Below are 15,519 nucleotides of genomic sequence, written 5' to 3' on the forward strand. Positions count from 1 at the left end.
TTCTCTTTAGTTTGTTATTCAGTGAGAATTTGATTGTTCAATGTTAAGTCTACCTTTAGTTCGATATTCAATAAACACATTGTTGTTTCCAATTGCAGACCAGTGTTCTCTTGCGATCCTGCTGGAGCGCCCCAGAGCCTCTCTGCCCTTCCGACACTCACTGGTCTTCTGTGCTTTACTGTCACGAGCCCAGCTCGCCTGCTTTGTGCCTCTCTCCGCACACTAGCAGATTCAGTGCCTCAGTCGGCACTCGGGCAGCATCTTCTCCGACTTCACGCAATTCCTGCTATGTGCTCAGGGCTCGGGAAGCTCCCAGGCCTGGGGAAATCACAAGGTCCCTCTGCATCGTGTCCCCCAAATCCACTGGGTTTCTTGCTTGTGTCCTCGCTCCTGCGGCCTGTTTGGTGTAACTGTACCTTCTTTGTCACAAGAAAATTGCAAATTTGTAATACACGTAACATTCGCTGGTGTGGGATAATGGGATACGTTTCTTTTTTTTTTTGTGCTCATGTACAACTCGAGTAAGTTTCACATGGCATGCAATTGTGTACGCTGGGGGACTTTTTTGGTCTGTGAACGGGTGACTCATTCTGACAAAGGTTTCTCTCTGCATTGATGCTGAGGTGTTTCCCAGCTCTATTGGGACTTTGAAATGTTGCACATTTTTTTTACTTTACTGAGAAGTCTTCCTTCCCTTCACTGGGTTTTTGGGGTCTGTCTGGAAGGAGCTTCTGAGTCACTCCATACTACAGGGGTTTGTGTCTTTGGGTCTCTTTGGCTTTGGGAGGTTTGGGGTTCAAGAGGGGCCCATGGCAAGCCTGGTGAGCCAGCCTGTGACCTTCGTAAGTGCAGGGGACTTTGTCATGCTTTGTATATTGCAAAGGATATCCCAGTCCAGCATTCGTAGCCCTTCTTGTTGCTGTGATAATACACTGCACTGGGCCTCCAAAAAATATACTGCAACTGGGCCTCCAAAAAATATACATCTAGCTGTCGCAAGCCGTGAGACTCTCTATGACCATTGTACTTCATACACCTTTATCCCCAGCGAACCATATGCTTCAAGTTTGCCCCTTTTTATGTTATTTGTTTCTTTTATTATAATGATGTATGCCATATGGCAATGATCTCTTGATTATCCTCTATGCCTCTCGTCAGAAAGGATTATGTACATAATGATAGTTTTAAAAATTGATCTATAAAAACACCTGCTGATAAACACCCATGTTTCTTTTAATGCAGTAATCCTTTAATAATTGTGCTTTTCATCTGCTAGCTAACATGGTCCTCAAGCAACCTCAGCAGGTAATTTGTTTTAATGGTTAAGAGGCACTAAATATGTCTGTGCTGTGTCTGGTGTACTGTTTTAGGCTTTTCAACGATACCTTAGTTTGTGCAAGAATCTGTTTGGTCACATGACACGCCCTCCACCTTAGTACCTTGGGTGGATGCCTTTAAGATTGTGTTTGCTTTTAATGTAAACTCATCTTGTTATTTTAGTGTCTGCTTTGTACCTCATTCTTTGCACTGTCCCACATAGTTTACCAAACATATTTCTGTCTCCCATATTACTTAGTTTGAACATGCTGGTGTTTTGCTGGAGATGCTTTCATTGATACACATGCTCATCTTAGACAGTTATGCAGTTATGTTGTTTCTTTTATTCCAAAGTTAACCGAAGAAGAAATTGCGGCAGTATTTCAGTCAACTTTGAAAGGACTTGAATACCTTCATTTCATGAGAAAAATACATCGTGATATCAAAGCTGGAAATATTTTGCTAAATACAGAGGGGCATGCCAAACTTGCAGATTTTGGAGTTGCTGGTCAGCTTACAGTAAGTATTTGTAGAACTTGAATTAAGTCAATAATAAGGCCTATGTAACGCTGCACATACCCTCCAACAATATATAATGTCATGCAGGTGACAGAGAGGTGGTTTGTATTCACAAGTGTTATGTAAAAGATTTGTCATAAATATCACAATTCAGTATTTACAACACATAATGAGCCAGTGGATTAATGTGTCCGAAACTCATAGCTATTAGTATCCTTCACATCACTCTTTGAACTCTCAACCTCCCAACTTTCTGAGGTCATTAGAAAGGATACCTTTGAGTTGGCCTATAATAAAGATGACCCATACTACCATTGTAGGGAGTGTTGATTCTATAGACAAGGAGGCGAGCATTTAGCTGTACTTCTTTATTACAAACTCTTCATCAGCCATTAAACAACACTTCATTTTCCATATACCAATAGAAAACACTCAAAAGAAAATCAGAAAACTACAATTCCTCAAACAGAACTTATTTTGAGTCGTTTTCCAGAGTTCCATTCTAACCAATCCTGTGACTTAGACGCTCGTGTGTCACTTCCCTTCCTAAGCTCCTCTTCTTACTCCTACGTCCCGTCCCCTTTCCTCCATACTTGTGGGACATCTCTCCGTCCTGTGGGACGGGACCGGAGCACTTTGTAAAAAGCATCCACATTTTTTTTCAAAAATGTGTCCCTCCCCTCTTTCCTGCGCGGGGCCCGGCACGCGGCCGTAACCCCGCCCACCTTGGCTCCGCCCCGCGCATTGCCCATCAGTCCTTTTCTCCGCTCGATCGGGGCCGGACACTAGTGTTTGTTTACTAGTCTGTCTATGTCTTTCAAATTAGACTTTCTAGATTGTTCATTGTGTCGCCGTCGCTTCGCGAGGGCGGGTCCCCATCCTCTTTGTTTAGAGTGTTTGGGTCCGGAAAACCGTTGGGACTCCTGTTTTTACTGTGACTCCCTTTCGGTCCGGGCACTTCAGCGTCGGTTGGAGCGGTGGGAGGAGGTTTTCCGACGAACTCCTCCTTCGCATTTTCAGGCGTTCATCGACGAGAAGAAAAAACGCCCGGTAAGTTCTTTACTTTTCAGGGCACCCCGACCGGGTGATACCTTCCCGGGTTCCTCTCGGTCCGGGAGGGGCGTTGATCGCTCTGATACCGGGGTTTGCCCTGAGGTGCCCTTTGGGACTAATAATTCTACCAGAGTTTTCTACGAGGGTCTCTGTAAGGGGCCTGTGAACACCGGAGTACGCTCCGAGGCCCCTCCTGTGGGAGCTGTTTGTAGACCCAGTTCTACTGAGTCGTGGGGTACCGGAGTTCGCTCTGATGCCTCTCTGTTGGCTTCCCTCAAAAACAAAACCGGGGTGAGCCCCGAGGCCTTGGCTGGGCTTGTAGTTACCGAACGGATGTTCGAGGCCCGCACAGAAAAGGCTGTTACCGGACCTGGGTCCGAGGTCCCTTGTACAGAGGCTAAAGCTACCAACAGTTCTGAGAGGCCGGTCAAGGCTTTGTCGGTGAAAGCGCACCGTTCCCGCTCTTGTGGTGACACCAGATCTGTTGAGGGGGCAAAGAAGCAAAGTTCTTCTTTTACCGGCAGTGCCGAGGTCCTTCCTTCGAAGGCTCAGTTGGCGGTTGGTATGTCACAAAAACATTCCAGGCCTCATAGTACCGGCTTGGCCGAGGTTCCTTATGTTAAGGCTAAGATTAAGACCCCTGATCCATCGACCGGGACCCCTGTCTCACTTCCTCACGTGCCGCAGTTCCCCTCAGATGAGGACAAAATGGCGCCCGTTCCCACCACGACTACGGTGGCCATTTTGGGTGCTACCCCTACAACTACGCCATCGGCTTCTGGTGTAGGGCTCGGTCTCTTGGGGGAACCTAAGGTCCATTGTGTGCATCCTTACCGGCCAGTTTACGATTGGAACGCCCGGATGCCTCTTCCGCACAATGTTTCGTTGCTCGTGGGGGCGGCTCCTTTGATTTATGTGGATACGTCGGTGGAGGGTCCGGTGTGGCACCCTTCCCCGTTGCGTCTCTGGCCTTGTCCACCTCATGAGAGACCTCCTTAGGTCCCGAAACAATCTCCTGAGGATGCCTTTTTCGGTAAATTTCAAGCGCTTATGCGCACCGACCCCATGAGGGAATATTTCAAAGGGCTTTTCAAGGAGATATGTCCACCGGCGCCTCCGGCTCCACCTGTTCCTCAGATGGTTCCGCTGGTGTCTCCCTTGCCCGTGGTGCCCCCCCCCTGCACTCCCGCCTTTGCCTCCATTGTCCCCAATGGACAAGGCCGTGCCTGACACGGCTCAGCAGGATCCTGACCTGTCAGATGACCCTCAAGGCGATCAGGACAACAGGGACCTTCCCCGCTCTATCAGAGCCTTTCATGACCGGGTACTGGACATGATGAGTTTCTTAGATGTTCCGTTGCCCGCAGGAGGGCGTGCTTTCTGGTGCGTTCACCCTGTCTCCCTTGGAGCGTACCGGCCTGTTCCTGCAGAAGGACGTTCTGGCCAAGGTCCGAAGAGTCTGGGGAAAAGCCACACTCGGGACTTTTTGACAATAAAAAGATTGACGCGAGGTACAGGCTGCATTCTTCGGAAGAGGTGGCTCTGTCGTCTTGTCTGCCTCCCTCCTCTACGGTGGTGGCTGCCGCCACTTTGCAGTCCAGGCCTGCAGCATCCTCTTCCACGACGGCTACTCAGGTTCTGGGTAAGGAGGACAAGCTCCTCGACTCCCTCGGGAGGAAAATCTTCGCCAACTCGGCCTTGCAGCTTAGGCAGACCAACGCCGAATTGATATTGGCGGGAGCTAACATGCGGATGTGGAAAGGTCTGTTGGAGTTTGAGGAGCACATCCCGGTCGAGAAGCTGGAGGACTTCAAAGGAGGCCTTTCCGATGCCAGGGTATTGGCCCAGGATCTCCTGGAGGCTGCGGCTCATCACGTAGACACCTCGACTCGAGGCTTCATGCTCGGGGTTGATACCTCATGGCAGGCGTGGCTGCATGCCACTAAATTTTCTAAGGAAGTGCAAGACAAGGTGTTGGACCTTCCATTCGATGGTAAGGAGCTTTTTCATTCTTCTACTGATGTAGAGCTCACCAAAACCAAGGATAGCACTCAGACGGCTAAATCATTGTCGGCTCTGGTTAAACCTCCTTTCAAATCCCAGAGACCGTTGTCGCAAAGTCGACCCTCCTCTGGATTTAGGGGCTTCCTCGACCGCAAATCTCGCAGAGTGGATACTCCTGCGGGGAATAACCGCCGTAGACAACAACGCACACAGTTTTTCTCCCGCTCCTCAGCCTCCTCATCAGGTTCAGGTGGCACCGCCACCGATAAACCTGCCAAATGAGGGTTTTCAATGCTCGCACGAGAACCCGGCGGGAGGACGCATTGCGTCTCATTGGGAGGCGTGGCAGACCATCACAGAAGACAGATTGTCAGTCGCTCCAGCGGTCTTCCGCTTACCTTTATCCCCTACCCCACCCCTCAACCCTCCTTTTCAGCTGTCGGGCTCACCCTCCCTCAAGGCCGAGGTTCAGAAACTTCTGGACCTCAGAGCTGTGGAACCCGTTGCCCTTGGGGAGCTAGGGGAGGGCTTCTACTCCTGGCTGTTTGCGGTGCCCAAACCCAACCAGGCTGGCCTGCGCACCATCCTAGACCTTTCCCAGTTCAATCTTTTCCTACACCAAGAGAAATTCAAGATGATCACGCCCGGCCAGATACACTCCTCTTTGCAGATGGACGATTGGCTCAGCGTGGTGGATCTTCAGGATGCGTAAATGCATATCCTGATTTGGAATCCACACAGGAGATACCTCCTCTTCTCTTTGGGAGAGGAGCACTTCCAGTTTCGGGTGCTTCCTTTTGGCCTCAGCTCGCCGCCGCGTGTCTTCACGAAGATGATGTCGGTGATTGCGGCCTATCTTCGTCTCCAGGGTATCCATGTGTATCCTTATTTGGACGACTGGCTCTTACGCAGCCCTTGTCCGTTGACAGCAGCGGGCAACCTCCAGTCTCTCCTTCAGCTCCTGTTCCATCTTGGGCTGTCGGTGAACTGGCGGAAATCCTCCATGACGGTCTCACAGGACCTGATCTTCCAGGTTTTTCGTTGGAACACGATCGACCGCAGAGTGTATCTGACCGGGGACAGAATGGCGGATCTGTTGGCCACGTGTCAGATGTTTGCGCAGTCAGAGAGCATGTCGGCCTGGTGGTTCCAGAGGCTTCTGGGCCTCATGGCCTCGTGTGTACTGGCTCTTCCTCTTGCTCGTCTCAAAATGAGACGGACCCAGATGGCTCTTCGGAATTCATGGCGTCAAGCAGTGGATCCGGATTCCATGCTAATAATGATTCCAGATTCCATGAGAGTGGACCTGGACTGGTGGTCATCTCTCAGCAACCTGTCGGTGGGCGCGGGGTTTCAGGACCGAGCCCCCATAGTGACGATCACGACGGACTCCTCCCTTCTGGGGTGGGGTGCGACGTTAGATCTTCTTCAGGTCTCGGGCCTCTGGTCGCCTCAGGACAAGCTCCTGCACATAAATCATTTGGAGCTTCTGGCGATCTTTCTGGCGCTCAGGGCGTTCAGACCGCTCATTGTCAACAAGGTGGTCCGCATAGGAACGGACAATGTGGTTTCAATGTATTATATCAACAAGCAAGGGGGCACCAAGTCTCCCCCCCTCGTGGACCTGTCCATCCATATTTGGGAGTGGGCCGTGCTTCATGGTGTCTGGCTGCTTGCAGTGCACATCCCGGGCCAGCTGAATGTCACAGCGGATGCCCTCAGCTGGCGGACAGTGGTCAGCTACGAGTGGGAGTTGAAGGCGGAGGACCTATCATGGATTTTCTCGCGCTGGGGCACACCAGAGGTGGACCTCTTCGCTACGGCGGTAAACAAGAAGCTTCCTCAGTATTCCTCCAGAGGGGGGCTGGGAGCCTCCTCTCTGGGGGATGCTCTCGAGATTCCATGGCACAACATGAGAGCTTACGCCTTCCCGCCTCTGCCTCTAGTTCATTGAGCAATTTGAAAGTTGAAGAACTCTGTGAACTGTTCCCTTCTGCTGATAGCTCCGTGGTGGCCGGCCAGGTTTTGGTTCTCAGAACTTCAACACCTGTCGGCGTATCCGCCGATCAGGTTACCAGTAACTCCCGATCTTCTTCACCAAGGGGAACAACAGATGTGGCACCCCTCCCCACAATCGCTCAGCTTGGCGGCATGGTGCCTGAGTTCAAGTCTTTAGAGCATCTGAGTTTGTCTGTAGATAACATGCGCATTATCCAGGCAGCCAGGAAATCCTCGACCAGATCTCAATACAGGAGTAAATGGCTCAGGTTCTGTCATTGGTGTTTGGAGAAGAAGTTGGATCCGAGGATGGCCACGATTGACACGGTGCTGTCCTTCGTATCCTCCCTAGCAGAGTCAGGGGTTCATGTTCTGTCATGCAGGACTTATCTCTCAGCGGTTTCCGCTTACCTTTCTAGAGACCTGTGTTCTTATTCTCTAACTAACCCAGTGGTGAAGAGGCATTTTTCTGGCTTGACACGCCTCTACCCTCCGGTGCGTAATCCGCACCCGCCATGGGACCTAAATGTAGTCCTGACGGCGCTGTGCCATAAACCCTTTGAACCAATGGCTACTGTGGACCTCAAGTATTTGTCTTGGAAAGTGTCTTTTCTGGTCACCGTTACGTCAGCGAGGAGAGTGAGTGAGCTCCAGGCATTGTCGGTGGAGCATCCTTTCTTGGTCTTTCACGAGGACAAGGTAGTCCTTCCGACAAACCCGGCTTTCCTACCGAAGGTAGTGACCGAATTCCATCTGAATCAGTCGATCTCCCTTCCGGTCTTTTTTTCCGAACACTGCCTCAGAGGCTGAAAGAGTTCTACACTGTCTTGATGTCCGAAGAGCTCTCAAGTTCTACCTGGACCGGTCTTCCGAGCTTAGGAGTTCTTCTCAACTTTTTGTGACCTTCGGTAACCCTCAGGGCAAGCCAGCGTCTTAAGGCAACTATTTCCAGGTGGATTGCCACCTGCATCACAGAGTCTTTCACCTTCCAAAGGCTGAAACCTCCTAAAGGTATCCATGCACCCCTGGTGCGGGGCAAGGCAGCCGTGGTTGTTTTTCAGAAATATGTTCCCTGGGAGTCCATCGCTAGGGCAGCTACTTGGGCCTCCCCATCAGCTTTCTGTAAGAATTACTGTCTCGACATGAGCGCTAGAGCTGACGCTCAGTTTGGTCAGGCTGTTTCAGTAAGGGTTATTTCCATCCACCCGTAGTTCCTGTAAGGAGTGCTTGGGAATCTCCCACAAGTATGGAGGAAAGGGGACGGGACGTCGGAGTATTACCAGATTAGTCACCGTAGTGACCATCTTACTCCTAGTCCATAGTCCCCTTTTCTCCATATGCCCGCCCGCCGTCCCTCTAATAAGGTTCCTCTGTTATTGCTAATGGGTCTGTGACCCGGCGATAGAAAAGGACTGATGGGCGATGCGCGGGTCAGAGCCAAGGTGGGCGGGGTTACGGCCGCGTGCCGGGCCCCGTGCAGGAAAGAGAGGAGGGACACATTTTTGAAAAAAAATGTGGATGCTTTTTACAAAGTGCTCCGGTCCCGTCCCACAGGACGGAGAGATGTCCCACAAGTATGGAGGAAAGGGGACTATGGACTAGGAGTAAGGTGGTCACTACGGTGAGTAACCTGGTAATTTGATGACCTGAAACTTGAACCGGTACTCCAACTATCAAACGTGACCAAGCACAATTAACTTCACTGGGTCATCTTTCCCACTTTTGTGACAGCTCTGTTGCACCGCTGATGGTAAATCTCTTCCACAACCCTTTAAGGTGTGCATGACTCGAGTTGTTCAGCCATGCTTCTACACCTCCCTTGGAAATAAAGGATTTTCTTAAGGGCAGGTGTTAAGCAAGTCTGCATACATTACGGCTTTAATAACTCCTTATTAATCACCCAGCTGATACTTGCTTACTCTGGGCGGGATAATGCTTGCCTTCATGTCTTTAATAGAAATAGACTCCCTGTGGTGGTCGCCTGGGTAATCTTAATTCGAAGGGATTGTGTCCTCTGACGTATTACACATCTATGACAGGTAATCACCACAGCTGTGCTGCTTCGGAAAATTTTCTGCGTCGATGACGTCGATACGCTGTCCCTCGAGGGCCTGTGTCGAGCCGACATCACCGGATGTTCTAGGTAGGACGCACGCCGCCCGTAGCCTCAGTTCCGTTTTTTCTGTGAACGTGTTCGCTTCAGAATCTCGGCGCGCCTCGGTTCTTCTCCTGATTGAATCAGTTCTTCAAACTTGGCTGTTTGTGAAATACCATGTCTTCGTCTTCTACCCCGCGGTCGGGCTTCAAGAAGTGTCGGGGCGGCGGTTCCAAGATGTCGCTTATGGACTCGCATGACGTCTGCCTCTGGTGCCTCGGCAAGGACCACGCCACCGATGACTGTGATGAATGCCAGTCTTTGACATCGAAGGCCTTGCGGGAGCGTAAGAAGAAGCTGACTGTAGGTAGGGTTTCCAAACCCCGAAAGTCGAAATCCGCTGGGCTTTCGACCGACGATTCGAGGGGCGACTCTCTGCGTCGGCGTAAGTTCACAGGGTCTTGGTCCCGGTTTGGTTCCTGCCATTCCTCTGCCTCTTCTAGGCACTCTCGGAAGTGCCGTCACCGGTCGCCTTCCTCGTCCGAGGACTCCGCCAGCCGGCGGGTAGCTTGTCCCAACAAGCATTAATCTCCGCCGGAATGGGACGCATTTCGCAAGGAGATGATGGCGATTTTTGAATCGCAGGGCTTCGTTCAGTCTGCACCTTCGAGAGAAGCCAGCAAGGAATGCGCTAGGGCCACCGCTCGCACGCCTTCGGGCTCGAGTGGTCGGTGCGATCATCGTGAGCCGTCGAGGTCCCGATCGGACAAGGTAGATCGCTCTGGCCATGCCCGTTCCAGGTCCCGGTCCTCGACGCCCTCGAGACTGCCAGAGCCTGTGAGGCCTTCTAAGAAGGCATCGACGCCATCAGCGCCATGTCCGTGGAGGGGCTCTCTCGAGGCTCCGCCTCTGAGGAGGTCATCGACGCCATCGGCGCCGTGGCCGTAGAAGGACACGCTCGGGGCTCCGGCCTCGAAGCCGTTGTCGAAGCCGTCGGCGCCTCGCTCAGCGTCAACGCCGATTCCGTCAACGCCCTCGATGCCTTTTGAGGAGGCTTTATCGGAGGTGCCCCGGAGACCGGTGGAAACCCAGACGAAGGCACTGAGCAAGTCAGTGAGGCCTGTGTTTGAGCCTTTTTCAGTACCCTCATCTAGGGATTTATTCCAGCCTTTGGATTATATCTGAGAGATGGATGAAGGGTCAGATGTGGAAGGGTTTGTCCCTCCTGAGGTTTCTGACGAACTGTTGTCTGGTCATAGCCAGATGGAAGACCTGCGTCAATCCTTGCATGACACCAGTGGTCTGGACACCTCCCCGGAGGTTGAATTCGGCAGGCCTGAGCCTGGTACACAAGCCGAGTCTTGGTACAGAAGTCTCATGTCGAGGGTGACGGAGTACTTGGGGTGGTCTGCTCCACCTGTGGATTTTCTGCCGGATGACCTGACAGAGATTTTGGACCAAGGTCCACCCACTGACCCAGTGTTGCCATTTCATGTGGCCTTACAAAGAAGGGTGGCGGTGGCTTGGACTGCTCCGGAGAGTCTCCAGGCAGTGAATAAGTAGTTGCCGAAAAAATACTGTCCATCCAGTGGCGACCCCGGCTACTTGTCTTTGCACCCCACTCCGGAGAGTTTGGTGGTTTAGGCGGCTACGGCCCCAGCGAAGCAGGCGGCATACCCTACCATCCCTCCTGATAGGGACGACAAGCGCTTCGATGGTTGGGCGAAGAAAGTATTTTCATCTGGGGGCTTTAAAGGCAGCCAACTCCGTTTGTGCCTTGCCAAGATTCACTCACACTTTGTAGAATTGTGTATCTTTGGCGGCTGAACATATTCCGGAAGGGCAGGAACGGGATGGTTTTCTTGCCCTCGTTCAGGATGGCAAAGATCCCATGTGTGAATCCGTTCAGTCGGGTATGGACGTGGCAGACTGTGTCAGCCGGTCCATGGCGGCGAGCACTGTGATGCGCAGGTTTGTGTGGTTGCGGAAGTCAGGGTTTGCACCTGATGTACAGTCCCGGCTTCTCAACATGCCCTTTGATGGTGACCATCTTTTTGGCAGCAAGGCTGACGAGAGCTTTGAGAGGTTGCAGATCTCCAAAGCTGCAGCAAAGTCGTTGAGCGCTGCAGTTCACCAACCTCTGCCTTTTCGTCCTAGGGGACAGAAATGGAGGGGAGGTTCCTTTCGGTACTGCTCGTCCTTTGGTAGATCGAGAGGAGCTACCAGTCAAAGGGGCCAACGTAGGAGTACCATAGGTGGAAAACAAGGCACTCGAGGTGCCAAGGCCGCTCGGGCAGTTGCCTCTTTGCCCTCAGGCACTGCAGCAGCCGCTTCAGCTCAGTCATGAGGCCATGTCCCATGGTTCGTCGGTTTGGGGAAGGCTGGCGCAGCATCTTGTAGAATGGTTTGCCATTACTTCAGATGTGTGGGTTCTGGAGATCATAGCCCACAGCTACTGTCTTCCTTTCTGGCAGAGGCCTCATGACAATCCACCAGGGAAGCTCTCTTTGAAGAGTCGGGATTGCTCCTTGTGCAGGAAATCCTATCCTTGCTGGAGAAAGGCACCATAGAACTGGTGCCTGTAGCGGAGAGGAACAAGGGATGGCATTCCCCATATTTTTTGATCCCGCAAAAAGACGGGGGATTGAGACCCATCATGGACTTGCGTGGTTTGAACAAGCTCCTCAGGAAGGACAAGTTCAAGATCGTTACTCTCTCTCAAGTCCTCCAGGTCCTTCAATTTCAGGACTGGTTGGTGTCTCTCGACCTCAAGGATGCTTACATTTATGTGCCGATTCATCCCAAACACAGGAAGTACCTAAGGTTTGCGGTTGGCGACTTGCATTTTCAGTTTCGGGTCCTGCCGTTCAGATTGACCTCTGCCCCGATGGTCTTCACCAAGCTCATGGTGGTGGTGGTAGCGTATCTCAGGAAAGGGGGGATTGACGTCTACCCCTACCTGGATGATTGGTTGATCAGGGCGCGCTCTCCTGAGCAAGTCCTGGATCATCTGTCAGTCACCTGCCACTCCCTTAACAGGATGGGCATCTCCCTCAACTTAAAGAAGTCCCACTTGACACCTACCCAGTGGCTCCAGTACATCGGAGCAGTGCTCGACTGTTAGGGAGAATTCTCTGTTTAGGCTGAATTTCCTAACCTTCTCCACAGAAGCCCTCCAAAGTGGTGCCACTCTGTCTGGGGTACTTAGGAGGGGTGGAGGGGGATTTAGGCACCCTGGACTGAGTTGCCTAGACTCAAGTCGCACTCCGTCCTGATTGGCCCAAGTGGTGAGCCGGCCGGCTCACCACTTAGCATGTTTGAGTGACAGCTAGACTGAGTGAATGGGGGTTTTCTGCATAAAAGCAGGGCTTTGGGGACTGGAACTTCAGAAGTCACCACAGGACCTAAGAATCCAAAGAGGGAGAAGCTGAGCTGACCTGCCACGACGGTGCCACCGGTGGAGCCCTGCTGGACCGTCTCACCACTTTTCCCAACGACAGAGGAGATCTCCTGCCGGAGAGTCTTCTTCCTTTGACTGGTGGGGATAACCAGTTTCACCGTCTTTTCGCCTTCCCGACGCATCTCGTGGCCGCCTTGCCTGTGCCAAGCACCCCGGCAACCGGAATACCACGTTTTACCGCGAAATAAAGGGTAATACCTTTAACCGGAAAACTCCGCAGCTGGTTTCTTCCCTGGCAGTGCAACGACCTTCATCTTTCCTCCAAGTCGAGATCTTCTCTTCCCCTGGACGACGACGAGACTTGCACCCGCTGCCAGGAACAACTGCCACCGGTGGCGGATCCTTCCCACTTAAGGTACCGTGTCCCGCCTGGCTTCCCTTGCCACCGACTGTACGGGGTAGATTTAGCCCCCGGCTTTCGAACCTGGGTCAGCCTGGGACACCCTGGCTAAACTTTTCTGAGCCTCTCTAAACTCTTTTCGAACTCTCTGCAAGACTTTCTAAGCCTACTGTAACTGTGTGATCTTGGGCGCATTTGGGCTCTGCTCTCTCTAAGAGTGGGCCCAGCCTATGGACTTTGGCTCACAAGTGACTTTTGCTCTTCTGCCTTGCTAATAGTGTTCCTAAATCTTAGAGTGGTGTATCTTTCCATATTCTGTCTTTTTCCCTCCCTTCTTCATGAACTTATTGGAATGCCATCTATAGTTAAGCGCTCACCTCTGTATGAAAATAAGTGGTGTTAACTAAGACTTATCTGATATGGAAATAGGGTTGTATATATTATAATAGTAACTGTGTTTAGAGTGTTTTACAATAAGAGTGCTGGAGTGTTTCAAACAGTGTGTTTTTAAATAAATAATGATATACTTTGATACCAAAGCTCAGGTCAGTGTTTGCTTGTGTTATTGTATCTGAGTGCCTATTTTGTATACTTTGCATACTGCCTAACTCTTCTTGAGGGAAGTCTGACTGCTCAGCCACAGCTACCAGGTAAATCTGGGTGGTACAGACTGCTACCAAGTGGGTTTACTGCTAACACCTGTAGTCCTAAATCTTTTGCAGTATTCCCAAAGGGAACTGCACAGGTTTCTGCCTAACACTGGTGCACAGCGGTGGGATTTGTATTGAGTATACATTTTAGAGTGCTTTAGGATACCTTAGTGCAACTAACCACAAAGCTTAGCACTGAAAAAGTAATCTTTCTAACATGTTAACTATGGAAAGTTATAGTCGAGAGTCCCTTGCTACAAAAACTGCTGATTGTTTAAGAGTTCTCTGTAAGCATAAGAATCTTCTGACTAAAGGCAAGAAAACGGAACTAATAGAAAGGTTGTTATCTAACCAAAGCCTGGATGATAGTTCAGAGGAACCTACCACTCCAGCAACTGTAGATAACAGTATTGAGATTGAAACTGAACCAAATGTTGATGATCTTGAGGAAGAGTCAGAAGAGGAGGGTGAGGCTGCTGTGACTGTCCCCCCAGGCCTCTGTCTGCTCTACCTGCTGTACCTACTGGACCTTTACCAAGTCCCACACTTAGTCCTCAAAATCTTGAACTAGAGAAGATGAAACTTGAATTAGAGTTTAAAAAACTTAATACTCAGGCTGAACAAAGACATCAGGAACTGAAACAAGAACTAAGGCTTAGGGAAATGGAGCTCAAGCATAAGCTAGAAATTAAGAAATTGTCTGTTGAAAATGCTTCTCTCTCTGGCTCCTCTAGAAGTTCCAGTCCTAAAAGACCCTGGATGCCTAAATAATTGGTTGGTATGTATGAGCCTAAATTGGATGTGTTGGATTGGTTGTCTCTGTTTGAATATAAGCATGGGCTCCAGAACATCACAGGAAATGACTTACTCACCTGGTTGTTCTCTAGGCTTCCCCCTGTTGCAACTGATGTGGTTATGGAGTTGGGGGAGGAGGATAGGAAAGAGTATGAATGTGTGAAACTAGCTCTGATAGCTAGATTTGGGAATACCCCTTCCCAGTATCTTAAGAGGTCTAGAACCCTCAAAAAGCATGATGGTACCCCTTGGGCTACCTGGGTGAGTGAAGGGTTGAAAAACTTAGAGGGATGGATTAAGGGTTACAAAGTGAACTCTTATGAAGGTATGAAGAATCATTTTTATGTTGGAGTCAATTTATGATGCCTGCTCTCCTGAGCTCAGACAGCACTTGGCTGATTCAAAGGAATTGGATTCCCGGAAGCTAGCTAAGGCTGCTGACTTGTGGGTTGCCAACAGGGCCACTCACAAGGATACTGGGGTAACTCAGAAAAAGGATGAGGGGAAACAGCCTAAAAAGGACTCCAAAGAGAATTCTAATACTGCAAATTCCAAAGAGGGCCCCAAACAAAACCATAAGGGTAAGCCACAAGGGAAGCCACAGCAGAATAGTGTACCCTCTGGTGCCAAACCAGAAAGAGCCACCATTCCAGAGGCATTCGGTAAATGCTTTGTTTGTGGCTCTACTGACCATGTGAAGGGGGATCCCAGATGCAAGGGTAAACCTTCAGGGATCCAACTTGCCTCCTTAGCCTTCGCTCCAGAAGAGGAAGTCCCAATGGCAAGTGGAAACTTTCTACTGCTGGCTGATGAACCCATTGGTGTCTCAGCCAGTGTTTCTTTAGTCTCTCTGGGGTTGTGGGAACAACAGAATTTAGATGTGTATAATTCTATCCCAGATAATACTAAAGAGTATTATAAAGACAGTGTCCAGGTGAATGGTCAGGAGACTCCTGCCATTAGAGACACTGGAGCCAGCATAACTGTGGTGGATGAATCATTTTTCAAGGCAGAGGATGATGCTAAGGCACCCAAATGCCTCACCAAGTTAGCTGGAGGGTCTGTCCAGATGTGTCCCCAGTTACCAGTTCTCATCCAGTGTAATGATATGGCTGTAAAGATACCTGTCAGTATACAATGTGAAGTACCAGGTAGGGTTCTGTTGGGTAATGACCTGAAAGCTCTTGGAGTTGTGTCACATACCCCCAGACCTCCTAGTAAAAGGTTACAGGAGCTCACAAAACCTGCAAGAGAGAAAACCCTGCGAGGGTTCTCTTAGGAGATGATG

General features: G+C 50.6%; 1 protein-coding gene across 5 annotated transcripts in view; it reads left to right on the top strand.

The window, feature by feature from the left end:
• STK4 (serine/threonine kinase 4) overlaps window positions 1-15,519 on the top strand; it is a 1,472,593-nt gene that overhangs the window by 568,121 nt on the left and 888,953 nt on the right. For 3 of the 5 annotated variants that reach the window (XM_069651354.1, XM_069651352.1, XM_069651353.1), the window contains one exon: window positions 1,672-1,836. In XM_069651354.1, the coding sequence (XP_069507455.1) occupies window positions 1,672-1,836 (165 nt within the window). Of the gene's footprint in view, window positions 1-1,276; window positions 1,306-1,671; window positions 1,837-15,519 lie in introns of all 5 variants that reach the window. The other 2 variants (XM_069651356.1, XM_069651355.1) reach the window with 1 other exon arrangement.

The sequence above is a fragment of the Ambystoma mexicanum genome, chromosome 3p, assembly GCF_040938575.1.
Source record: "Ambystoma mexicanum isolate Mex_15411 chromosome 3p, UKY_AmexF1_1, whole genome shotgun sequence".
In the NCBI taxonomy this organism is placed as follows: domain Eukaryota; kingdom Metazoa; phylum Chordata; class Amphibia; order Caudata; family Ambystomatidae; genus Ambystoma; species Ambystoma mexicanum.